The sequence below is a fragment of the Candoia aspera genome, chromosome 1, assembly GCF_035149785.1.
Source record: "Candoia aspera isolate rCanAsp1 chromosome 1, rCanAsp1.hap2, whole genome shotgun sequence".
Lineage (NCBI taxonomy): Eukaryota > Metazoa > Chordata > Lepidosauria > Squamata > Boidae > Candoia > Candoia aspera.
In genome coordinates, this window is record NC_086153.1 from 335382766 (window position 1) to 335409487 (window position 26722).

Below are 26722 nucleotides of genomic sequence, written 5' to 3' on the forward strand. Positions count from 1 at the left end.
GAGCTGTCCTCAGTAGAAAAAGAAAATGGGTATTTGTGTCTTTTGGGGTGGAGGAAGTGAAAGTCTGAAGGGAATAATGGTGAAATCAGTCAGAATATAGAATTAGGATTTAGAAATAATACAGAGGGTTTTTTTTTTTTTCTTTTGGATACTGTAAACTTTACAGTCAATGATTGGGCTGATGAGTTAAAACTTTAACATTTAAATTAATATTGTAAAGCAAATTAGTGACTATTCCCCCTGTGTTTTGGACTGTGACATTCCGTGAAGTCAATGCAAGAGAATGTGCAACAATCTAGTTGAAGATCATGGGCACTGCAGCTGCTTTTTGTCTTCTAATGCTTTGTGGAACAATTCGGCAGCAGGATGCAAGCAATCTTCTGAACTGCATACCAAGAAAAACAGTGAAATACCAGTGTAAGCATCTTTCTTGCATCTGTTAATAAAAACTACAGAAATAGGTGTCCAATAGGACAATTTCTTATATTCTTAAGTATGGCTTCCATCATCTGTTTATTAGTTATGGAATTGTTATGTGCAAATGTAACTCATCTATAGGCTCTATATAATGAGTAAAAATTCAACTGAATGGTTATCTTGCATTAATGTATAGTCTGTGAACTTTCAAAAGTATCTGGCTTATTACTATCAAGATCTGGGCTAGATTGATTTTTGGGCTAACTACAATATTGTGCTTATGTTCAGAACTCCTGAAACTTTATTAGATGGGGCTTATCCAATTTACCTCACTAAGAAGGCCCAACTTCTTTCAAGATTATTTTTTATGCAAAACTGAGGTTTGGCCAATAAAATGCTAGTACTTACAGTATATTGCCCTTTTGTGTTAGACTTTCCTTTTGCACATTTATAAGCCAGTTTTCCATTTAAAAGTGCCTGTGGCAATGGACAACATTTCAAAGTGAAAAGTACTGTAAGAGAAACGCCATGCGTGGAGACTGAAACTAGAAACCAGTTTTCTTAAATCAGCTATATACAGATGTGATTCTATTGCAGATCATGTTTTATATGACTTTAAACACAATTTTAAAGCGCTCCTTTCTTTTTTAAAGCTGAAAATCTAAAGATTTTTGAAAAGCAAGGACTGTCCAATTTTTCTACTCTCTTGATGAGTGAAGGAACAAATACTTTATATGCTGGAGTCAAAGATTATATCCTTGCTTTTGACTTAAATGACATTTCTAAAGAAATATCCAGAGTAAGTATTTTAAAATCTCACATATCTTTCTATTGAAGATTTTTGCTTACCTTCAATAACTTCTTTATACCTGACACTATTTATCCCTCTAATTCTGTAGTGCCTACTCTGACCAGCAAAAATTCCCTGTAATTTCAGCTTTCTAATTCTATCAGTATGAAATCTTTAGCAGGATGTAATAAAAAGTGCAAAGCATACCCTCAGTCACTGACAAGTGGAACCACTTGAAAGCATGAATACATTATTACATTTTTTCATTGATATAAGAGATGAAAAGCATTCATCCAAAGTGTGAAGAGCAGCCGGTTTGTTTATTTTACAATATAATTTGCCCCAATTAGACTCTGGGTGGGATACAACAAAGTCAAGCACAAAACACAAAAGTAAACACTTGGTATAAACATTTAAAGTAATATAGGTAGTCCTCGGTTAACAATGGTAATTGGGACTGGAATTTCCTTCACTGAGTGATGCAGTCGTAAAGCACGACATCATGTGACTGCATCACTTAGCAACAGCAATCCTGGCAGTCCCCATTGCTGCTGTTAAGCGAGTCCCACCCAGTCGTTAGATGAGGATGTGCCCCAATCTAAGCTATTCCTGGCTTGGTACCTCCCAGCCCCAAGCCTCAGTTCTTCAAAGGTAAGAGACTGCTTTCTTTGTTCATTTGGTTGTTTGTCAAATTTTTATCACCGTTCATCTCTCCCCAAAGGACTGCTTCCTCTTCAGCTCCCCCCACCTACCTATCTCCTCCCCATCTCTGCCCTTTTGGCTGCCCTGCACAGTGGCATTCCTCAGTGGTGATGGCACTGGCGGTGCTGGGGCTGAAATAGAGGCCTGTACCTTCAGCAGTCTCAGCTCGCCACCGCCGTCCTCTGGCAAAGCCCCAGTTGCCCCAGGGCCAAGCCCTAGCTGCAGCTGCCCCGCCACCCTGCACCCGCACTGCTCTGTGCTCCACTGGCCCTGCCTCCCCCAGCTGACATTTGCTGTCTTCTTCCGCTGCTGACAAGGGGCGCTCAGCCTGGCCCTTTGCAAGGCAGTTGCTGGCCGCGCTCACCCTTCTTCCCAAGGCCACACATGCCCTTCTTATGAGGCTTCCACGTGACTTGGAGAAGGCCATGTCTGACCAGCAGCTGCCTTGCAAAAGGCCAGGCCAGGTGCACCTCGTCATCAGCGGGAGGAAGAAGATGGCAAAGGTCAGCTGGAGGCAGTAGGACCAGTGGAGTGCGGGGTGGCAGAGGGCAGGGCAATGGGCGCAGTGGAGTGCAGGGTGGCCAAACATCTGTATTCCTGGCCAAGTGTTTTACCTGTTTCTACAGAAGTAGCTGCTACCTGAGGCATATGTTCCTTTGCTTCAGTTCCCTAGAGTCCCAGCTTCTTGGGCTTCCACACATCATTCAGAGGCCTTTGAGGAGGTAGAAAACCTTACTCTGTGCTAGTTTCTCTCCATGGACTTCTCCAAGGAAGTTCTGCCCTTTGTTTTGGGAAGACTAAACTCTCTTTATAGTAGCGGGAAGGGCAGGAGTAATCTGGTTCTGAGACTATGTGACAGAGAGCCACCTCTCACCCATGGAATGTCTAGAGACGGGCAAGCAGGCTACATTCACAATAGTCACATTGCCTGATTCAGTGCTGGAGAAGTAGTGCACCCAAGATCAGAGCTATTTCTTGCATCTCTTTTTGCTTCCATTGGCTGATCCCTGCTGCCAGAATTTTTGGTTTAAAACAGGATTAGCGCCATTTAGCTCATCTCACTTCAGCAAAGGATTGTTACCTTGTCGTGGTGCTGGAGCTTGAGCACCTCAGTGATGCCATGAGCTAAACCGTGAAGGGCCACCCAAGACGGGAAGGTCATGACAGAGAGGTCAGACTAAATGCGATCCCTGGGGAAGATAATGGCAACCCACCTCAGTATTCTTGCCGTGAAAACTAAATGGATCAGTACAACCAGAGATATGTCGGTATACCATCGGAAGATGAGACCCCCAGGTCGGAAGATGGTCAAAATGCTACTGGGGAGGAACAGAGGATGAGCTCAACTAGCCCCAGACGTGATGACGCAGCTAGCTCAAAGCCGAAAGGACGGCTAGCGGCCGACGGTGCTGGTGGTGAACGGCGAATCCGATGTTCTAAGGATCAACACACCATTGGAACCTGGAATGTAAGATCTATGAGCCAGGGCAAATTGGATGTGGTTATTGGTGAGATGTCAAGATTAAAGATAGACATTCTGGGCGTCAGTGAACTGAAATGGACTGGAATGGGCCACTTCACATCAAATGACCACCAGATCTACTACTGCGGACAAGAGGACCACAGAAGAAATGGAGTAGCCTTCATAATTAATAGTAAAGTGGCTAAAGCAGTGCTTGGATACAACCCAAAAAACGACAGAATGATCTCAATTCGAATTCAGGGCAAGCCATCTAACATCACAGTGATCCAAATATACGCCCCAACCACAAATGCTGAAGAAGCTGAAGTAGAGCAGTTCTATGAGGATCTGCAGCACCTACTGGACAACACGCCTAAAAGAGATGTTATTTTCATCACAGGAGACTGGAATGCTAAGGTGGGCAGTCAAATGACACCTCGAATTACAGGTAAGTATGGCCTGGGAGAACAAAACGAAGCAGGACACAGGCTGATAGAATTTTGCCAAGACAACTCACTCTGCATAACAAACACTCTCTTCCAACAACCTAAGAGACGACTTTATACATGGACTTCACCAGATGGACAACACCGAAATCAGATTGATTACATCCTTTGCAGCCAAAGGTGGCGGACATCTGTACAGTCGGTAAAAACAAGGCCTGGAGCTGACTGTAGTTCAGATCATGAACTTCTTCTTGCACAATTTAGGATCAGACTAAAGAGATTAGGGAAGACCCACAGATCAGCTAGATATGAGCTCACTAATATTCCTAAGGAATATGCAGTGGAGGTGAAGAATAGATTTAAGGGACTGGACTTAGTAGATAGGGTCCCGGAAGAACTCTGGACAGAAGTTGGCAGCATTGTTCAGGAGGCGGCAACAAAATACATCCGAAAGAAAGAGAAAACCAAGAAGGCAAAATGGCTGTCTGCTGAGACACTAGAAGTAGCCCAAGAAAGAAGGAAAGCAAAAGGCAACAGTGATAGGGGGAGATATGCCCAATTAAATGCAAAATTCCAGAGGTTAGCCAGAAGAGATAAGGAATTATTTTTAAACAAGCAATGTGCGGAAGTGGAAGAAGACAATAGAATAGGAAGGACAAGAGACCTCTTCCAGAAAATTAGAAACATTGGAGGTAAATTCCAGGCAAAAATGGGTATGATCAAAAACAAAGATGGCAAGGACCTAACAGAAGAAGAAGAGATCAAGAAAAGGTGGCAAGAATATACAGAAGACCTGTATAGGAAGGATAACAATATCGGGGATAGCTTTGACGGTGTGGTCGGTGAGCTAGAGCCAGACATCCTGAAGAGTGAGGTTGAGTGGGCCTTAAGAAGCATTGCTAATAACAAGGCAACAGGAGACGACGGCATCCCAGCTGAACTGTTCAAAATCTTGCAAGATGATGCTGTCAAGGTAATGCATGCTATATGCCAGCAAATTTGGAAAACACAAGAATGGCCATCAGACTGGAAAAAATCAACTTATATCCCCATACCAAAAAAGGGAAACACTAAAGAATGTTCAAACTATCGAACAGTGGCACTCATTTCACATGCCAGTAAGGTAATGCTCAAGATCCTGCAAGGTAGACTTCAGCAGTTCATGGAGCGAGAATTGCCAGATGTACAAGCTGGGTTTAGAAAAGGCAGAGGAACTAGAGACCAAATTGCCAATATCCGCTGGATAATGGAAAAAGCCAGGGAGTTTCAGAAAAACATCTATTTCTGTTTTATTGACTATTCTAAAGCCTTTGACTGTGTGGACCATAACAAATTGTGGCAAGTTCTTAGTGGTATGGGGATACCAAGTCATCTTGTATGCCTCCTGAAGAATCTGTATAACGACCAAGTAGCAACAGTAAGAACAGACCACGGAACAACGGACTGGTTTAAGATTGGGAAAGGAGTACGGCAGGGCTGTATACTCTCACCCTACCTATTCAACTTGTATGCAGAACACATCATGCGACAAGCTGGGCTTGAGGAATACAAGGCTGGAGTTAAAATCGCTGGAAGAAATATTAACAATCTCAGATATGCAGATGATACCACTTTGATGGCTGAAAGTGAAGAGGAACTGAGGAGCCTTATGATGAAGGTGAAAGAAGAAAGTGCAAAAGCTGGTTTGCAGCTAAACCTCAAAAAAACCAAGATTATGGCAACCAGCTTGATTGATAACTGGCAAATAGAGGGAGAAAATGTAGAAGCAGTGAAAGACTTTGTATTCCTAGGTGCAAAGATTACTGCAGATGCTGACTGCAGTCAGGAAATCAGAAGACGCTTAATCCTTGGAAGAAGAGCAATGACAAATCTCGATAAAATAGTTAAGAGCAGAGACATCACACTGACAACAAAGGCCCGCATAGTTAAAGCAATGGTGTTCCCTGTAGTAACATATGGCTGCGAGAGCTGGACCATAAGGAAGGCTGAGCGAAGGAAGATCGATGCTTTTGAACTGTGGTGTTGGAGGAAAATTCTGAGAGTGCCTTGGACTGCAAGAAGATCCAACCAGTCCATCCTCCAGGAAATAAAGCCAGACTGCTCACTTGAGGGAATGATATTAAAGGCAAAACTGAAATACTTTGGCCACATAATGAGAAGACAGGACACCCTGGAGAAGATGCTGATGCTAGGGAGAGTGGAAGGCAAAAGGAAGAGGGGCCGACCAAGGGCAAGATGGATGGATGATATTCTAGAGGTGACGGACTCGTCCCTGGGGGAGCTGGGGGTGTTGACGACCGACAGGAAGCTCTGGCGTGGGCTGGTCCATGAAGTCACGAAGAGTCGGAAGCGACTAAACGAATAAACAACAACAAAGCTCATCTCAGCATCTGACAAGCTATTTTTTAATCAGATTATCTAGCCCAATGTTGTCTGCTCTCATTGGCAGCAACTGTGAAGGTTTCAGGCTACCATCATCTGCTATTTGATCATTTTTCCAAAAAATACCAGAGAATGAAGCTGTCTGTGTGCAAACTGGAAGCTATACAGCTGAGCTATATAAGACCTGAGAGGCTAAGCAGGTCCTGTTGGGCATTGTATTTCCATTTATTTTGACTTAACTCTTTAGTTTTATTTATAGAAAGGATGGACCACCCATATTCCTACCTAAGGCCCTTCATTATTTGCAAATGATCAACTCAGGCTTCTGGCAAAAGTAATCTGCTCCTTTCTCTCTCATTGAGAGGGAATGAAGGATGGGGGCAGGGATGGGCAGTCAGAGAAGGATAATCTTACCTATTTGCTCTTACCAATTGCCAGTATGCAGCTCCAGAGCTCCTGGTAAATTACTGCAGAAAAAAAAATGGCCAAATGCAACCGCCTCCCCACTGCCTTGTGTTTACAGGATGTCTTTCTCCCCCTTTCCCATTAGTCCCTTGGCAGCTGTCAGAAGGGGAAATAAAGGCTGGCCCAGAAATTGGAGCTGTGAGTCACAGCTGAGAGACAAAACTAGATCAAGAAAAATTGTTTTTCTGAGAAAAATGCTCAGTCTAAACATGAAGCCATTTCTAGTCTAAGCTCACTAGGTCTGACATCATCCTAACAAAAAAACACTTATTACTTGGATTTTACATGTGTTAATCATCCTATAGGAAGAGGGCATGCCTAACTGAAGGAACTGGCTAGATACAATAGCATTGGTTCAGCATGTTTAATTTAATTTATGAAAGATTTTAATTCATGTGTTCATTTGTCTATTTTGATTCCTAGGTATCCTGGTTTGCTTCAGAGGATAGTCAGCTTCAATGTCTTCGCAAAGGAAAAAACAAGGTGCGCCTTGGTCAAATATTTACTTCATTTCCAGGATAGAGTATGGCTACACTTCAGGCTTAAATTGATTTAACAATAATTTCATTTTCTGAGAGAAATTTTGGAATGTGAGTTGAGACCTCTAGCAGAAATTTCTTGGGACCACTAGTAAAATAGTTACCAAGAATTAATGGGAAAAGTCCTACTTGTGAAGCTAGTATGTGTGACTGGCCAGTCTGTGACTGGCCTATATATAGAGCAACTTGCCTTCAGCAGTCCTGCAATAATGTTTTAGAAAAATCATTTATTCAGAAATGTTATGTGGGAGCAGGATCAGAACCATACATTGTGTGACTTTTCCATTTATTGATACAGCAAATATAAAGCACCGCTGGCTAACTTCTGGTACCTTTCTGTAACATCATCTCTTATAATGAAGTAATAATAAGAATCAATATGATCTTAAATCCTATTTTATTTCGCTACACTAATGTAAGTTCCATCTTGAAATGGGGCATATCTGAAGAAAATTCATTGCCAGATATATTGTAGAAGTGAAAAGCCACAAAATCTCTTTATTGGGTCAGTAGTTGAAATGCCTTATTGTTTGCAGCTGAAGAACTAATACTTTACATGAAAAAAGGAAGGGAAGATTAGTGTCAGAATGCAGGACAGATTTTTTAGGAAATACATAGAATAAGAAGTAGAGGAACTGTTTGTCCTCCTTATACTGTTAACCCCTCTTTCCCATCTATACCATGTCCTGTTTTGTTAATTTATTTTATTTTTAATTTCCTTTTCATCATTCCTTTCCTTTCTTTTCCTTTTGTTAATATAATTCCAAAACAGGCAAATAAATGTTGTAATTTAATGACACTTAAATTACTAAAATAGTAAAAAAATAATTAAAAAGTTACAACAAAAGCGTAAGAAAAAATATATAAATCCACAATCCAGAATATTCAAGAAAGTAACATTTAAAAATGAATTACCAAAATCTAAATTGCCTGGAAGAATAGAAATGTCTTAGTCTGGAACTGGGTATACAACAATGTATGTCCTAGATGTAACTTTCTGAGGAGGACGTGTTGAATTAGACCAAGGAAGCACCGGCATGCCATGATCGTATCAACTAATATCTGTAATTTGCAAATCCAGCCATCCATTTGTTAGAGAATGTGTAACTGATATAAGGCTATCCCTGTCTAGATAGATTCAGTGCTGATATGTCATCTTAAACTGACAAAAGGCACTCCAATCCACTACCTGTGCTTCTATTAACAATAGTGAAGCCAAGAACATTTCCAGACTACATAACTGATGTGAGTCACGACCATCTCCAGAGTACATAGACCGTACCAGAGGATGCCACGATATACCTATAAAGTTCAGAATAGTGCAGACAATGGTATTCACTGTGACACTTTATGGAAATGGAAGTTGTATTTTGAAGAAGGATTTAAGAAAAGTATTGATGCTTTTGAAATTTGGTGTTGAAGAAGACTCTGAGAATACCATGAACAGTCAAGAAAACCAACAAATGGATAATTGAACAAATCAACCTGGAGTTGTCACTTGAGGCACAAATGACCAACTTGAATTATCCTACTTCAGACACCTTATGCAAAGAGCCAGCTCTCTGGAGAAGGCTTTAATGCTGGGAAAGGTGGAAGGGAAGAGAAGAGGATGTCCAGCAGCAAGGTGGACTCAGTTATAGTGGCAATAGGTGCACTGTTGGAAGACTTGAAGGACCAGGTTAGGGACAGATCATCTTGGGGAAAATTCTTCTGTGTGGTCACTAAGAGTTGACAGTGGCTTGATGGCACATAATCAACCAATTTTACTGTCCTCATCCCCATTCAGGTGTCAGCTCATTAAATGGTCTACAGTCTCACCTTCATTAAATAAAAGGGAGAGACAGATTTCATTTGTGTATTGATAATAAGTTAAGCTGTGTTCCCAGATAATCTTCCCCAATGGTTTCATGTAGACATTGAATAAAACTGAATTTAAGGAACTCTGCAACACAAAGCCAGGAATCAGAGCAATTAATTATCCCCAAACACCTGCTAGAAATAGAGTGGGAATAGAACCACTCTAAAACAATTATTTAAATTCAATCAGTTCAGAAAGATCAGTGAAACAAACACCAAATGTTGATGTCATTAGTTCACTCAGACTCCATTTATAAATCAGTAGGACCCCATGAAACTCTGATAATGTTCAGTAACAAAGATGGAAATATTCAGAAAATCCAAAAGGATGTGATTTTTTTCCCCACAGAACTGCATGCTGGATAACAAATCACAGCTGCAAAGAAGACAGACAAAAGTTTGGGTTGCATTAACAGAAGTGTAGCTTCCAAATCATGGAGATTAATAATTCTACTTTATTCTTTCTTGGTCAGACCATACATCAAATATTATGTCCAGTTTTGAATATTACACTTTAAGAAAGATTCAGATAAATTAGAACAGATTCAGAAAAGACCAGAAATATACTGCATCAACAAAAGTATAATTTCTAAATTACATGACATAATCATTCCATTCAATTCTGCTTTGGTCAGATTGCACCCTGAGTACTATACCCAGTTTTAGGCACCACAGTTTAAGGAAGATTTGGGGAAACTAGAACAGCATCAGAGAAAGGCAACAAAGATGATCAGAGAACAAGAAAAGAAAATTCATGAGAGAGAATACGATACCATCTTTCAAATATCTGAAAGAATGATGTGAGGACAAATAGTAGGTAGAATGAGGATTTCAGTCATAAGTGGTACAAGTTATGAACAACAACAGGTCTAGGGAAACTTAAATCTTTTTTCCCTCCATCTCCTTAGAAGGTACAACTGGCTTCCCGAAGCTTCCGTCCTACCTTAAATTTGTAGCTTTAAACAAAACAAAATGTCCATAATGAAACCAGTTTCCACACCTTTGGAGGTCTGGGAGGTTTATCAGTGCAGGAAAATTTCAAGTCTCCAATTTCTGGGATTTCCAGTGAGCCCGTCTATAAGTTGTCTATAATTTTTGGAGACTTTGGCTCTATTTGAGTCAATCTCCTGCAGTCGGCTGTTAACCTTGAAAATTTGTCAGTTGTTCTCCCAAAACCTGAGGCTTCTTGGAATCTTCTGGCTCTCCACTCCTGCATTCCTGGCTGTTAATCTAGGCCTCAGAATAAAAGTCATCTCTTCTCTCTGCAGGCCAGTAGCTCTCCTCCCCCATCAGCGCTTACTGGGAGATCAGCTGAATGGTTCTTTCAAAACTTATTCTGCAGTCCTGAAAAAAACTGGTGCTGCCTCTCTACATTATCACCCTCTTCTTAGTTCTCAGATAGTCTGTGGCCTGGGCTCCTGGAGGCTGGTTTCGGGAGAAAGAGGCAAGAGCTGATCTTGGCGTTAGAAGGCTTGGAGTATTCTTTATTAGATTGGAGCAGGTTACAGGAGGGTTGAAGTCGCCCCTTTTGTTTGAATATGGATCATGAGTCAGTTTGGTAGTCTTGGGTGCTCTCTTGGTTTTGTCTGCTGTAAATAGGCCATCTTCTCTTCATCTGGGACAAATAATCTGCCACCCACAATAGGGAACTGATTGGATCTCAGTGTTAAAGAGCAGTGTTGGGTTGTATGTTGGTTAGTGTGCCATTTCAGTAGTGGTCAGTACATAATTTGATGGGCTTTCCTAACAGATAATGAAGATATTGTATTGCCCACTTAGTAAGTAAACGTTCATGCTCCATGGTTGAGTGTCTGGTTTCTTATGGTAGCATCTGTCATGAGTGCCGTTGAGCTGAAGTCATCAGCGCAATGGCACACATGACAATAGCAAGGAAACAGGAGAAGGGGCTCAAGATAAGTAGCCATCAACTCACAACGACTAACGGCCAACAGACAATAACTAAACGGATCACGGAGCACACCCAAGCCATCAGCGCCAATACAACGGAGATCGCCCAGCTGACAGCAATCACCGGATGAATAGAAAACCCGATGATGGGCGATCCCGGAACGCCAGCGGGGCCTCACAACCCCTCACCCACCGGCAGGGCAACGTATTGGACAAAGGGGGGTGACGTGACCGCGAGTGAGGGGGCGCTGACCGGCGCGGGGTATTTAAACCCCGCACCGGCGCGCTCCTGTCACTCTCAGCTTTTTTCTTCCGACGCTCTAACTGCGCTGTGAATAAATCAGAGCCTGATCCATCGAACCAGTGTCTGAGCCTTATTCAGAGGCAGGCAGCGCATGACATAAAGCTGAGAGTCATAAACTCAGCCTCGCCGAGCCCCACCGGACGACAACGAGCCGCGGGAGGAATAGACGGCGAGAAGACCAGCAAGATGAAGCCGGAGCGACGCGGGCAAGGAGGGCGAGCCGCACGGCAAGAGACAGAGGAGGACCGACCAAGGCCAGAGGCACCGCGGACTCCCGGAGCCATGGACGCCCACCCCACCCGACCCGAGCCTCAGCTCCAACCCCAAGGGGAGATGGCGACGGAGGCAACCCGACCGCGGGAGGGAGCAACATGCCTTCCGAAACCAGCGGAGGACCCCGCGCCCCACATCGCACCCCAGCAACGGGCGTGGAGCGACAGCCCAACGGCGGTCAACACGGAGGAGGACGATGGAGACACCCAGCAGACGACGGAGGAAGCGGACCAGCGGCAGAGGGAGGATGAACCCCGCCGGCAACCCACCCCCACCGACGCACCGACGGAACCGGCCCCAGCGGCGGCGCGGGCCGTGGACGAGGAGGCACGAGCTGAACTCACGGCCATGCGGGCCCAACTGACGGAACTCCGGACCATGCTCCAGTCGCTTATGCCCCCCGCGCCACCCAACGACGTCCCCGCACAGGCCCACACCCCGAGCGAAGCACCGAACCCCCACGGGCCAGCGGAGGGTCAGCAGACGGCCCAGGCGGACGACACCACAGGCCGGGAAGCGAGAGGCAGGGCCGCGCAAAACGCCCGGGCCCCAAAGGACTTCCCCATCTTCTTCGATGGGAACCCCACGAAACTCTCGTTCTTCGTAACGAACGCCAGGGAGTTCATGGGGAGGCACGGACACTCCTACAACTCCGAAGCCGACAAGATCGCCGCCGTGGCGATCAAACTACAAGACAGGGCGGCGGACTGGTACGTCCAACTGTACGAGTCCAGCTCCCCCGCCCTCGCCACCTTCCCTGCCTTCATCAATGAGATGAAAAACTACTTCGAAGACCCCCTAGCCAAAGTAAGGGCGAAAAGCGCACTCCAAAGACTTAAACAGGGCACACGCACGGTCCCAGACTACGCCCTGGAGTTCAAAGCCCTCGCGGGGAAGGTCAGCGACTGGTCCGAGACCACCCTGCTGGAAATGTTCAAAAGAGGGCTCAATCGCGACGTTCTCCAATGGGCCCTCTACCGCGACGACCCAGAAACGCTACACGGGTGGATCCACCTCGCGGGGAAAGCCGAACACGCGCACCGCACCTTCCTCATGACAACCACGGAAGACACAAACTATGCCGGCAAAAAGGTACCCGCACCACACGTGGGGATGGCCGGCCCCATATACCCAAAAAAGAAATTCAATCGGGAGCCCTGCGGGAAGTGTGGCAAACTAGGGCACAAGACGGTGGATTGCTTCGCCAACCGACCGCCGACCAGTGCGCCTAAACCCACCCCGAAAATTAGCCCCAAACCACCCAACCTGGGGCCGCCCCCTCACCGCCGAATGACCGTGGCCACAGCGACACCAGAGGAAGGCTGGGACGCCTACTGGGGGGAAGAGGATAACGTAGACCCCGACCAGCCGGCGGGAAAAGCTCCCCGCCTGCCCTGAAACGCGTTGCGAGGCAGGCGGTGGGACAGCAGCGCGGACCACCTCGACGGAACGGCGAAAGCCCCGTAATAATGGCGGCAATCAAACTCTCTGGCGGCAACGGAGCCACCACGGCCGCGGCACTAGTGGACTCGGGGTGCTCAAAAAACCTCATCCACCCCGACCTAGTCGCCAAACTCAACCTCCACTGCTTCCCCCTCCCCACGCCGCTGGCATTCCACCAGCTGGACGGCTCTACAGCGGGAGGGAAACCAGCCACGCTGCAAACCGAGCCGGTCACCCTGCAAATGGGCACTCACACCGAACGCACATCGTTCGTCGTCACTCACATCGGACGGCCCATTGCAGTCCTGGGGATGCCATGGCTCGCGACAAACAACCCGCGCATCAACTGGGAGACCCGCACCTTCACATTCGGCGACGGCGAGTATCGGGCACCAGTTCCAGCGGGCAGAACCAACCCCACGGTAGGACGAGCGGAGGCGACTACACAGGACAACGCCGCTACCACAGCAGACCTACCGGAACAATACGCCGACTTCTCCGAGGTCTTCGGAGAGGCAGAAGCTGACCAACTACCCCCCCACCGCAAGACGGATTGCTGGATCGACCTACTGCCCGACGTCCCCTTACCTAGACCAAAGATCTACTCGATGACCCCGAAGGAGATGGCAACCCTCCGGGAGTTCATCGATAAAAACCTAGACAGGGGATTCATAGAGCCAGCATGCTCACCGGTCGGAGCCCCCGTCTTATTCCGGGAGAAGAAAGACGGCACCCTACGGCTCTGCACCGACTACCGGGGCCTAAACGCGGCTTCCCTGTCCAACAAATACCCCTTACCCCTGGTGAAGGACATGCTCGCCCACCTGTCCACGGGCAAAGTCTTTTCCAAACTGGACCTTCGCGAGGCGTACTATCGCATCCGAATCAGGGAGGGGGACGAATGGAAGACTGCGTTCAACTGCCCCCTAGGCGCCTTCCAGTACAAAGTGCTGCCCTTCGGACTCGCGGGGGCCCCTGGGGTGTTCATGCAGCTCATCAATGAGGTACTGCATGAACATCTGTTCAAAGGGGTCCTGGTCTACATCGACGACGTCCTTATTTACACAAAAACGCACGAGGAACATGTGACCCTAGTCAGGCAAGTCCTCGACAAGCTCAGAAGGGCGCAGCTCTATGCCAAGCCTACAAAGTGCGAGTTTCACAAAGCGCGCCTAGACTACCTGGGGTACCGAATCTCTGGGGACGGCATAGAAATGGACCCCGCAAAAGTCGAGGCGGTGCTAAACTGGGAGCACCCCCGCAACAGACGCCAACTCCAGAGCTTCCTCGGATTCGCGAATTTTTACAGGTCATTCGCCCGGGGGTTCGCAGAGATAGCCCTCCCCCTAACGGACCTCCTCAAAACCAAAGGGGTGGGGGACACCCGACGCGCCAAGAACCCGGGCACAGTGTTGAATTGGACTCCCGCATGCCAGACCGCATTCAACAAGCTGAAAGCGCTGTTCACCACGGAGCCAATCCTTGCGCACCCGGACCCAGAACGGCCGTTCGTGGTCCAAGCCGACGCCTCAGACTTCTCCCTGGGGGCCATCCTGCTCCAAAAGGACCCCACGGGACTCCTGAAACCATGCGCCTACCTGTCAAGGAAGTTCTCCGAGACAGAAAGGCGATGGCACGTCTGGGAGAAAGAAGCCTTCGCGGTAAAATCAGCGCTAGAGACATGGCGACACCTACTCGAGGGAGCCACCCAACCATTCGAGGTCTGGACCGACCACCGGAACCTCGAGGCCCTACGAACGCCCAGACGCCTTAGCCCAAAACAGGTCCGATGGGCCCAATTCTTCAGCCGCTTTAATTTCCAGCTGAAGTTCATGCCGGGCAAAAAGAACTTCCTGGCCGACGCCCTCTCCCAACTGCCCCAAGACGAAGAGCCCACTCCAGACACCATTGGGACGGTCCTATCCGCCTCGCAACTGGGGATGGCCGTGACCACCCGAAGCGGCGCTCGGAGGCAGCTCGACTCTACGGCGCAGCCGACGGCGGGACAACCTGCGACCGGAAGAAGCCAACCGCAACTACCAGGGGGAATGCGCACGGACCTCGCCGCCGCCCTCAAAACCGACCCCTGGTTCCTGGCAAACCCCGACAAGGTAACGATGGCACAAGACCTCGCATGGGGGGAAGGCAGAATCTATGTCCCGGACTCGCAACGCCAGGCGATCTTGCATAGGTCACATGATGCCAAACAAGCGGGACACTTTGGGTTCCTCAAGACCCTACACCTAACACGGCGTCAATTCTGGTGGCCCGCGCTCAGGCGAGACGTAAAAGCATACGTAGCGTCCTGCCCAACGTGCGCTAGGGCCAAACGGGCACCAGGCAAACCCGCGGGGCTATTACAACGGGTGGCAGAACCCTCCCGCCCATGGGAGGAAATCTCTATGGATTTTATAGTGGACCTCCCACCCAGCCAGAAGAAAACGGCCATTTGGGTGGTGAAGGACTACTTCTCAAAGCAGGCCCACTTCATCCCCTGCACGTCGGTCCCATCCGCACAACAGCTAGCCAAACTCTTCCTCATCCACGTGTACAGGCTACACGGATGTCCCGCACGTGTGGTGACTGACAGGGGCACACAGTTCACCTCCAAATTCTGGCGGGCCTTCCTAAAGCTGACGGGGACCCAACAGGCCCTATCTACGGCCTGGCACCCCCAGACGGACGGAGCCACAGAGGTTCTTAATGCCACCTTAGAGCAATTCATACGCTCATATACTAACTATCACCAAGACGACTGGGCTGAACTGCTCCCGTTCGCCGAAGTCGCATACAACAACGCCGTCCACACGAGCACGGGGAAAACTCCGTTCGAAGTAGTCTCGGGGCGCGACTTCGTCCCCATACCGGAGCTACCTCAACCCCCGGAACCCCAGATGGACGCTAGCGACTGGGGACGGAAGATCGCAGAATCATGGCCAATAATCACGGCGGCGCTGAAGGATGCACAGGCAGCCTACAAAGAGCAGGCCGACAAGCACCGGCGCCAACAACCGACGTTCCAAGCGGGGGATATGGCCTACCTATCCACCAAGTTCCTAAAGTCACCCCAACCCTCGAAAAAACTGGGGCCTAAGTACATCGGGCCGTTCCGAGTCACCCAAATAGTGAACCCGGTAGCAATACGCTTGGACCTGCCACACAACCTACGGAGACTCCACCCGGTGTTCCACACCAGCCTCCTGAAACCGGCAACCACCTCTCGATGGCACCCAAGCACGCCACAGCCCTCACCGGTGATGATCGACGGGCAACACCACTTCGAGATAAGGGACATACTCGACTCCCGCAAGCAACGAGGAACTCTACACTATCTGGTCAGGTGGAAACACTTCCCCCACCCGGAATGGGTGGCGGCGCACAACGTTAACGCGCCTGACCTGACCAGAGCATTTCACCGGGCATACCCCGACAAGCCACAACCAAGGTCAGCAAGCCGTCCCCTGCAAACCCCCCCCCCCGCAGGCCCCCCCCGCCTCCCGTGCCCCAAGAGAAAGGGCCCCCCCAAGCCCGCGACTTGGGTGGACCTCCCCCCCCCGGGACTCACTCCCCCCGCCCCGGGCCCACGAGGCGGTGACAAGCGTTCGCCAGCACCCTCCCCCCGCCCCCCGGCCGCGGGGGAGTGGCAAGCAAGTCAACAGGGCAACCTGGGGGCAACGCCCAGGAGCTATAACAAAGGCGACGCACTTTAAATAAAAAAAAAGAAGGGCCCTACCTGGAGCTTATAAGCACCCGACCAGCCACGCCTCTCTCCTCGCCGAACTGAGCCAAACAAACAGGGTGTGGCTGGAGCATGCGCACGCCAGGACGTGACCCGGGCATGCGCACTATGGACACACCCTGGGAAGGCACGTGGTAGAGGGAGGAGCAAAGGGAGGGGCGACAACTACTCCGGCGGGAATTTCGGGGAAAAAAAAAAAAAAAAGTGCCGTTTGACAGCTCCACCAAAAAAAAAAAAAAAAAACAAACCAGAAAACTGGGGGGGAGCACTATTCGGACAGGGGGCAGTATGTCATGAGTGCCGTTGAGCTGAAGTCATCAGCGCAATGGCACACATGACAATAGCAAGGAAACAGGAGAAGGGGCTCAAGATAAGTAGCCATCAACTCACAACGACTAACGGCCAACAGACAATAACTAAACGGATCACGGAGCACACCCAAGCCATCAGCGCCAATACAACGGAGATCGCCCAGCTGACAGCAATCACCGGATGAATAGAAAACCCGATGATGGGCGATCCCGGAACGCCAGCGGGGCCTCACAACCCCTCACCCACCGGCAGGGCAACGTATTGGACAAAGGGGGGTGACGTGACCGCGAGTGAGGGGGCGCTGACCGGCGCGGGGTATTTAAACCCCGCACCGGCGTGCTCCTGTCACTCTCAGCTTTTTTCTTCCGACGCTGTAACTGCACTGTGAATAAATCAGAGCCTGATCCATCGAACCAGTGTCTGAGCCTTATTCAGAGGCAGGCAGCGCATGACAGCATCAGGCCTTCCTTATCCTTGCTCAAATAATATCACCAGTTGTCATTTCTTAAGCCAATTCACTACAAAGAGCTGTAAAAAAGTGGGGACTTCTTAGCACTGGAGCTTGATGGAGAGTGCACTTCAATTACTGAAGTAGTTTTTGACTACTTATTGGTATTATTGGTATTTATGAATACTTACTGTGTTCAGTAAGGTGGGACCATTTGAGAACATAGGAATGGGCAGTCTAAACCAGTGTTTCTCAACCTCAGCAACTTTAAAATGGCCGAGGAATTATTGGTTGTGGGGGGAACTGGAGGAAACACATGAAACCATCAACAACATCTTCAGTGGAATAAAATTCACAAGGGAAGAAGAAAACAACGCGCTACCCTTCTTGGACATCCTCATCAGCAGAGGAAATGATGGCAAGTTAGAAACACAAGTCTACTGGAAAGCTACCCACACCAACCAAATGCTCCATTACCAAAGCAACAACCCAACCTCCCACAAGAGGAGCTGCTTAAGAACATTATTCAGACGAGCACAAACACACTGCAGCAACCCACAACACCAGAAAAAGGAAACAGATCATCTGTACAGCATCTTCCAGCAAAATGGGTACCCACGCAACCTTATCAAAAAGTGCCTGACCACTCAACCCACTACAGCACAACCAACAGAAGCTATGAAAAGGATAACACTGCCATATATCAGAAACATCTCAGAAACCACCAACAGACTGTTACAACTACACAGCATCACCGTAGCACATAAACCAACTAAAACTCTTCAAAACATCTTAAGTAACCCAAAAGACCCAGTAGCCCAAGAAGGAAAAACAGGAGTTATTTACAACATACAGTGCAAAGACTGTAACAGCCACTATGCAGGACAGACAGGCAGAAGTCTCGCAGAGTGCATCCACGAATACCAGCTAGCAGTCAGAAGACATGATGAGAACTCCTTAATCTCACCACACATGGACAGCCTCAACCATACTTTCAGCTGGGAAACTGTGAGCATCCTAAACCAAGTCAAATCCAAAAACGCTAGGGTAATCCTGGAAGCTTGGCACTCAGACACATCAGCCATCAACAGACACATAGAGGTAAACAACATTTGCATACTATTCAAAAGAGACAATAGAAAAGCCAAAAGACCAGAACACCTCCTCGCCAGCAATCAACACCCAGATATGCAAAGATCATAACACTAGGATTAACACCAGATGAACCATCAAACAGCACAATACACCCTAATCAAGGAATTATTAACTCAGGCAATCAACCAAGCAGCAAACAACAGCCCAATCAAGGAACTCCCAAGGAGAGAACACCACCACCAACACAGGCAGGGCAAGCCACGGTATGTAAACTGAGAGCAAGGCCTACTCCCTCTTTGCACTGAAGGTGTTGCCTAGTCTGGCAATGAAACGTCTGCAAGAAAACAACCAGGCTCAGAGAGCACCAAGGACTCCACAATTCTTCAGTTCCCTGCAATACTAGATTCAACAATCATTGAAATTTGGATTCCTGTACTGAGCATGGAATTAATTTAAATTGTCTCTTCCAACTCTAGGATTCTAATAGGGATTATCATGGCACTAGAAGCTATGCTTTATAAAAGAAAAAGTAATTAGTAATGTTTATTCGTAAGAAAAGCAGACTGAGGGGAGACATGATTAAATGTTAGAAAATTTAATCCTCCTAGCCTTCCAGAAGCCCTTGAAGAACTGGTTCTTCCCGCAAACATTGGGGTAGTGTGAATCCGGAGCCCAGTACAACTGAATGTGAATATGTGTGTGATGGGGAGGGGGGTTGCCTTTGGGGTACAGGTAATTAGGTTTTAATTGATTTTATGATTGTTCACTGCCCAGAGTCATTTGTTTGAGATGTGCGGCCATATAAATTGAATGAATGAATGAATGAATGAATGAATGAATGAATGAATGAATGAATGAAATTAATCCAAAATGTGATGAGGTCATGAATCACTATTGCAAGGGCATCTCGATCTAGAATGGCCCATAGGTGGCACACTAGCAAAAGCTGAGCAAAAGCCTTCCTGGCCATCTGCTACTTCTGCAGTAGCTGCAATTCCAGAAGAACCTTCAAGTCATGGTCCTGCTTTTTCAGGGGGAGTGCCAGCTCGTCCAATGCCATGTTAGGGATTGGGATCAAGCCAAATCAATCACCTACAAGTAGTAATTTAAAATAGCAGGGTCTTAGTATATGCTTTGAAGGAGAAGTGCTATCAAGGCAGATTTGGAGAAAATACATCCCCTCCCTAGAATAAGTAGAAAGGTCTCAAATGCAATAGGATTGACTCAATATATTTTGAAGAGGGAAATTAAAACACATTATCATGTAAATAATTTTCCTGCTCACCCAGTGTCCTAAAATTACTTAACTGCACCATTTATCCGTGCGGTTGTTGGAAAAGTGTACCCTGTGTTCCCTCCAGGACTAGCATTGTTCTCCTGTCCAGGGAGCTTACAAAGCCAGACTCTGCTTACCTTCAACAGCAGAATAGTTTTACAAGGTGGCAATATAACTGAAATTTTTGAAATAAGTCATTTGTGTGCATTTTTCAGGCAGAATGCAGCAATTATATTCTTATTATGCATAAGATAAATGCAACAAGTTTATATGTTTGTGGCACAAATGCATTTCATCCAGCTTGTCGTTACATGGTAAGTTCATAGTATATATTGTGGATTGTTTGTAATATGCCTTTTACTTACGGAAACAAGGAATTGTCTTATTTATTGATGTTACTTAAGCCATTTTCTGAGTCACAGGGGACTAAAAAAAAGTGTAAGAATGCTAGAAAAAAATAATGTAGAGTATACATCTCACTGGTTTATAAAAGCAAGTAGGACTGTCCATTGCAAACTTTTTCTTCACCCTTTTTAAATCTCAGTAGCCATGGAGGAAATGGTACTATTTACAAAAGGTAGTACAAAATCCAACCATATTCACCCTGTTTTTTTTACTTGGCTCTCAAACTTTTACTAAAAATGTTCCCCTAAACAAGGGTCATAAATCACGAGCAAACTTTGAATATAATCTGCTGATTAGGTTTTCCAGGTGGCAGGAAGAGCCAAGCAAAAGCAGTTCAACAAAACATACCAGCACACTAGCTTTCTCCTGATAAGTTAGAATTCTTTATAAGAATTCTAATTTATCATGATATCTGAACCAGGCTGGTCTTGCCTCATTAGCTATCATGTTTTAGAAGTTGGGAATATCAGGCTTAGAGCTGTCAATCACTTGAATGAAGCCATCAAAGATCATATATCTCAGGTGCCTCATATTACATTTTAGGATGCAAATTTATGCTGACTCAAACTACTTTATTGTCTGCATTGACAGGAAGCAATCACTCTGGATTTTAGAGAGGAATCCCTCTTAGCTCCATTTGGAGATGATGCATTGATGCTAGGACCATTTGCATGCAAAACAGTGGTAGAGGGTATTGTAGCATTCATTCTGATAGGTAGAGTTGCAACAAAAAAAAAGGGTATATCCCCACAATATATCCCACATCTCAGTAGGAAAACAGTTGTGCCCTGGGATCAATAAATTTCCCCCCTCTTCAGATTAAGTTGTTATACCTTTTCTGGAAACCTTCATCAAGGTTATAAATGGAATGAGTCACTAAGAAAAGACTAAAGAGGCATCTTTTGTTAAACGTGATTGTTAGGGCGAGGATTTCTATGACATGTCATATTTTTTCTGGAACCTTTATTTGAATTTATAAGTAAGTTAAAACATGTTTTAGAGTAATCTGGTGAGAATTAGATGCTTTTTATTTTGCCTGAAAAGTCATGTTTTGACTTTTTAAAGGTGTTATGTCATATTTCTGCTTAATTTTGTAACAAACGTCATATTTTGGTCATTGGCAATCCTCCTGATAAGCCAGCAAGTTCGAGCCAGCAAAGAAAGTGAGAATTTGCCTTTTTTTCTTTTTCTTAATCACTCCCCAAATCAGGGAGGGGTGTGTGAGAGAGAGAGAGTTAGGAATAAAGTCTTCTTCCCTGACCAAGCCTGAAAAAAAAAGTTAGAATTTACGTTTTGTTTTCTTTTTCTTATTTTCTTCCCAACTCAGGGGTGTGTGTGAGGGAGGGAGGGAAAGGGAAAAAGCTTCTTCCCTGACCAGGGCTGAAAAAAAAGTGAGAATTTGCCTGTTTTTTCTTTCTGTTATTTGCTCCCCAACTCAGGGCTCTGTGTATGCGTGTGTGTGTGTGTGTGTAAGAGAGGGAGAGCAACCTTTTTTAAATTATTTCAGCAGGCAGAGGCTTCTCCCCTGACCAGGCCTGAAAAAAAGAGTGAAAATTTGCCTATTTTTTTTCTTTTTCTCATTTGCTCCCCAACTCAGGTGTGTGTGTGTGTTCAAGGTGGTAGAGTCATGTGAGAGCTTCAGTCTGATTTCAACATGACTAAAAGTAGATGTTCAGCGAGTGTGAAATTATGGCATCTTGTTCAAGAATTTGGAGAGCAGATTTTCAGTAGCGATGGTGATAATTTTGTTTAGTAAATTGTGTGAAGTTAAGGTAGCAGCCCAAAAGCGTTTTAATATTCAACAATATTGTGACACTGCAAAACACAAGAGTTGTTTAGCAAGATTTACCTGAGAACAGGCAACATCTCCTTTTCGAGGCAGCTTCTTCTTCAACTGCAGGTTCATCAAATACCCAGTCAGAATTTTGTAAGGATCTCCGCACAATGATCATTAGTTCAGATATTCCCTTAAGGAAATTAGGTAGTGGTGGCCTCAGGCATTTTTTGGAGAAGTACACCAGTCGCCCGATTCCAAATGAATCAACTGTAAGGAAAAATTACATCTCTGCCTGCTATGAAGATGTGTTAGAAAAGGTAAGATCTGCTGTTGACAACAATAAGATATGGGTTTCAATAGATGAAACAAGTGATATAAATGGAAGATATGTAGCCAGTGTTATTATTGGCACTCTGAAATGTGACAAGCCTCATGAAGTATTTCTTCTAACATGTGAAACTCTACAAAAAGTAAACAATTCCACTATTGCTATGCTCTTTGATGATTCTATGAAACTTCTCTGGCTGGATACTGTAAAAAGGGGAAATATCCTTCTCTTTGTAACAGATGCTGCTCCATACATGACTAAAGCAGCCAAGGGACTTAAACTTCTTTATCCAAAAATGATCCATATCATATGCCTTGCACATGGTTTACACAGAGTGGCCAAAGAGATTCGAAGCAACTATCCTGATGTAGACAAGATAATTTTGAATGGGAAAAAAATGTTCATTAAAGCTCCACTTCAAGTACAAAAGTTCAAAGAAATTGCTCCTACTTTGGCTCTCCCTCCCCAACCTGTCATGACACGTTGGGGGACTTGGCCGGATGCGGCTATGTATTATTTCACAAATTATGCTTCCTTGCAGCAGATAGTTAAAGAATTGACTGTTGTGAATCTTCCTCCATCAAGATTGTGCAAGATTCCTTTTCTGAAACCTTGGCTGGAAACTTAGCATATATAGGATCTAATTTTCATCCAATGCAATTCTGCTCTTAATGAAAACTAATCCAGGGATGACCATTTTACTCTCAAAATGTTCATTTGATTCCTTTAGTACTAGCACTTCTGCATTGGAAGTGAAGAAGAATAAACCTTTTAATTTGTGTGCATGTGTGTGTGTGTAAGCACAGACTTTTAAAAATTGGGTGCTAATTTCAGAAAAATTGTAAAGTCATATTTTTGGTTTAAAAGTCATATTTTTGGTTTAATTGGTCATATTTAAACAGTTCTAAGGTCATAAATGCTTGCATATGTCTAACATTTTTAGGTCTAGAAATCCTCACCCTAGTGATTATATATTACCCCTAATGTCTTAGAATTCTTTAGGTCTCACTGGTTGATTCTGCTGTAGAAGCCCTAGTGTCAGGGGCTATGCTGAGTAAAGATGGAGGGGATACTACTAAACAACCAGAGGAGGAGAGTCACAATGAAATTTTTTGATGTCCCTAATGAAGGGCACATTAAGCTTTAGCTCTTCCTATTTGAGTGGGTTCAGCCACTTCCATTTTGTTAAGGCTTCTATTTCCTGGTTGAGGCAATGGCTAGAAGTTGTCACCAAGGATTTTACTGAAGTGTGCCAGAAGGTGAATAAATTGGCAAGGTAGCAGCCCTTTCGGCAAATGCTAGCTTTAACAGCATCTAATCTCAGCCAGAGCTGTAGCCCTTAGGGTAGCTCTATATAAAAACTCCTGGTTATGATATTAGAATGTGGTCTCTACACATGAAGCTCTCAACTGGGTTCTTCAACAAGGAAAGATTATTTGGGGAACACCTGAATTATGTATCAACTGGAACTATTAATAAGAAAAAAGTCTTGCAAGTATCATAAAAAAGGCTTAGAATTTAGGAATAGTTCCCAGTCCTCTTGCTTTTTTTGATCACACTCCTCTGCCTGTGTCAAAGGAGATATTTTTAATGGGATAGGACCAGATCCCTCACAAAGCAGCAACAGCTTCAGACTTTTCTCAAGACTTTTAACTCCACCATTAGGAACTGTAATGACTAAGACAGTATACCAAAGGAGACAATTACAATTCTGTGTTTTGAGGGATTTTTTTTTTAATCTATCCAAGAAAAACAGGTTGGAGAGCCATCTTGGATTTGAAAAGGGTGACTTGATATGTGAAATTACAGATTCTCTGTAAAATCAGTTAAGTTATGGAATGGTATGGAAAAAAGATGTGCTAGACTCTTTGGACCTCTAGGAGGCTTATTTTCAGATACCAATTCACTCAGCTTACTAAAACCATCTTTACTTTGAGTACAAGAGTTTTCACTTCTAATTTGTAACTAGACAATCTGTTGCCTGTTGGGTCATCATTCCAGAGATATTTCCTTGCCAGATTCTTCAATGCCTTCAACAATGGCAGAGCTTCTAATGTACTGCCTTCACTGGAAAAGTTCTTAGAAATTCAGGAAGACATTCAGAGATGTATCTGCTTTGAAGGTAGCCAATGTTGAACTGTATAGCACAGTGAAACAGGAGTTGACCACAGGAAATCTTTTATGATACTTCTCTGCTCCTGTTTAACATCTACATGAAGCTGCTGGGTGAGATCATCTGTTACCATGGGGTGAGATATCATTTCTGTGCTGATGATATTCAGTTGTACATTTCTGCCCATGATGAATTAAGCAATGCTGCAGCAACCCTTTCTGGGTGCCTGGAGGCTGTAGAGGTCTGGATGGGGAATAACAGGTTGAAACTGAACTCTGGCAAGACAGGGTGGCTGTGGATTCGGGACCCCTCTGTTTCTGGAGAATTACCATCTTTGGCCTTGGATGGGGTTGCACTGCCCTAGACGGACCCGGTGTGTAATCTGGGGGTTCTCCTGGACTCGCAACTCCTGCTCGAGGAGCAGGTGGCAGTTGTGGCCAGGGGAGTCTTTGCACAACTGCAAGTTGTATACCAGTTACACCCTTTCCTGGACTGACATGCCCTTTTCTCAGTCACCCATGCCCTAGTTACCTCCCATATGGACTATTGTAATGCACTCTATATGGGGCTGCCCTTGAGGAGTATCCAGAAGCTTCAGTTGGTTCAAAATTGGCAGCCTGCACTGTTTTGTGCAAGTCTAAATTTGTGCATGTGACACCTTTTTTGTGGGAGCTGCATTGGTTGCCAATTTGCTTCCAGGTCCAATTCAAGGTGCTGGTTATTATTTTTTAAGCCCTACATGGCTTGGGACCAGGTTGTTTGAAGGACTGCCTCACCCCAGTTACATCTACCCGGCCCGCCAGAGCGGAGAGGCAGGATATGTTGTGGGTCCCATCAATGAGGGAGATTCACTTGGTGGGACTGAGAAAAAGGGCCTTCTCTGTGGTGGCTCCCTCCCTATGGAATATCATCCCCCCAGAGATAAGATTGCCCCCCACCTTGATACTTTTCCAGAAGGCCCTGAAGACATGGTTCTGTCAGTGAGCCTGGGGACCCCAGATTGATATGGAGTCAATTAAATTTTATTTTTTATTTATTTGTCAAATTTATCACTGCCCATCTCCCCCACAAGGAGGAAGTCTGGGCAGTTTACAGTAAAAAACAACCACAATGTAATAAATACTATATAATGATATAAATAAACAATAAAATATAAAATATAAATATACTAAAATGTAATAGAATCCAGATGGCAAAGTTCTCTCTCAATCCATAAGCAAAACAGGGCAATTCTAGGGAGCTAGTCATCCCTAAGAGGAGCTGTTCTCCTTCCTGCCCCAGGTATGATGACAAAACCAGGTTTTTAAATATTTGTGGAAGTCCAGGAGTGATGGGGCCTGTCTCATCTCCTTGGGGGGAATGTTCCAAAGGGCAGGAGCTGCTGCAGAGAAGGCACATTTCCGTGACGCCACCAGATGGAACTCTCAAGCAGATGGGATCCGTAGCATGCCCTCTCTGCATGCCTGGGTGGGACAGGTCGATGTAATGGGGATGAGACAGTCCCTTAGGTAGCCTGGCCCCGTGCCATGTAGGGCTTTAAAGGTGATAACCAACACTTTGAATTGGACCCAGAAGCAAGCTGGAACCCAATGCAGCTTGCACAGTAAAGGTGTTACGTGTACCACTCTTGGGGCACTAAGAATTACCCACGCAGCTGTGTTCTGGACCAGCTGTAGCTTCTGGATACTCTTCAAGGGTAGCCCCATGTAGAGGGCATTACAGTAGTCTATGTGGGAGATAACCAGGGCATGAGTGACTGTTCGAAGGGCCTCTTGCTCCAGGAAAGGGTGTAACTGGAGCACAACACAGAGTTGCGCAAAGGCCCTCCTGGTCATGACTGCCACCTGCTCTTCGAGCAGGAGTCGTGAGTCCAGAAGGACTCCCAAGTTATGCACTGGATCTGCCTGGGGCAGTGTGACCCCATCCAGAATTAAAGATGGGGCCACACTGCCAATCTCCCAAAAACAGGATTCATTGATCCACAGCCATTCCATCTTACCAGGGTTCAGCCGAAGTCTGTTGTTCCCCATCCAGGCCCCCACAGCCCCCAGACACTCGGAGAAGTTGATCACAGCATCACTACCTGGGACGGAGATGTATAATTGGGTATCATCAGCATATTGATGATACCTCATCCCGTGGTGATGGATGATCTTGCCCAGTGGTTTCATGTAGATGTTAAAAAGGAGCGGAGAGAGTACTGAGCCCTGCGGCACCCCACAAAGAAGGGGCTGTGGGCTG

The 26722-nt window shown here is 45.9% G+C and overlaps 1 protein-coding gene across 1 annotated transcript in view; it reads left to right on the plus strand.

Annotated features, from left to right (window-relative positions):
- Positions 1–2334: 2334 nt before the first annotated feature.
- Positions 2335–26722, plus strand: part of LOC134487453 (semaphorin-4E-like) — a 63191-nt gene continuing 38803 nt past the window's right edge. The window contains exons 1-2 of the mRNA XM_063289267.1: positions 2335–2412; positions 7088–7147. Coding sequence (XP_063145337.1) covers positions 2335–2412; positions 7088–7147 — 138 coding nt within the window. The remainder of the gene's footprint in view (positions 2413–7087; positions 7148–26722) is intronic.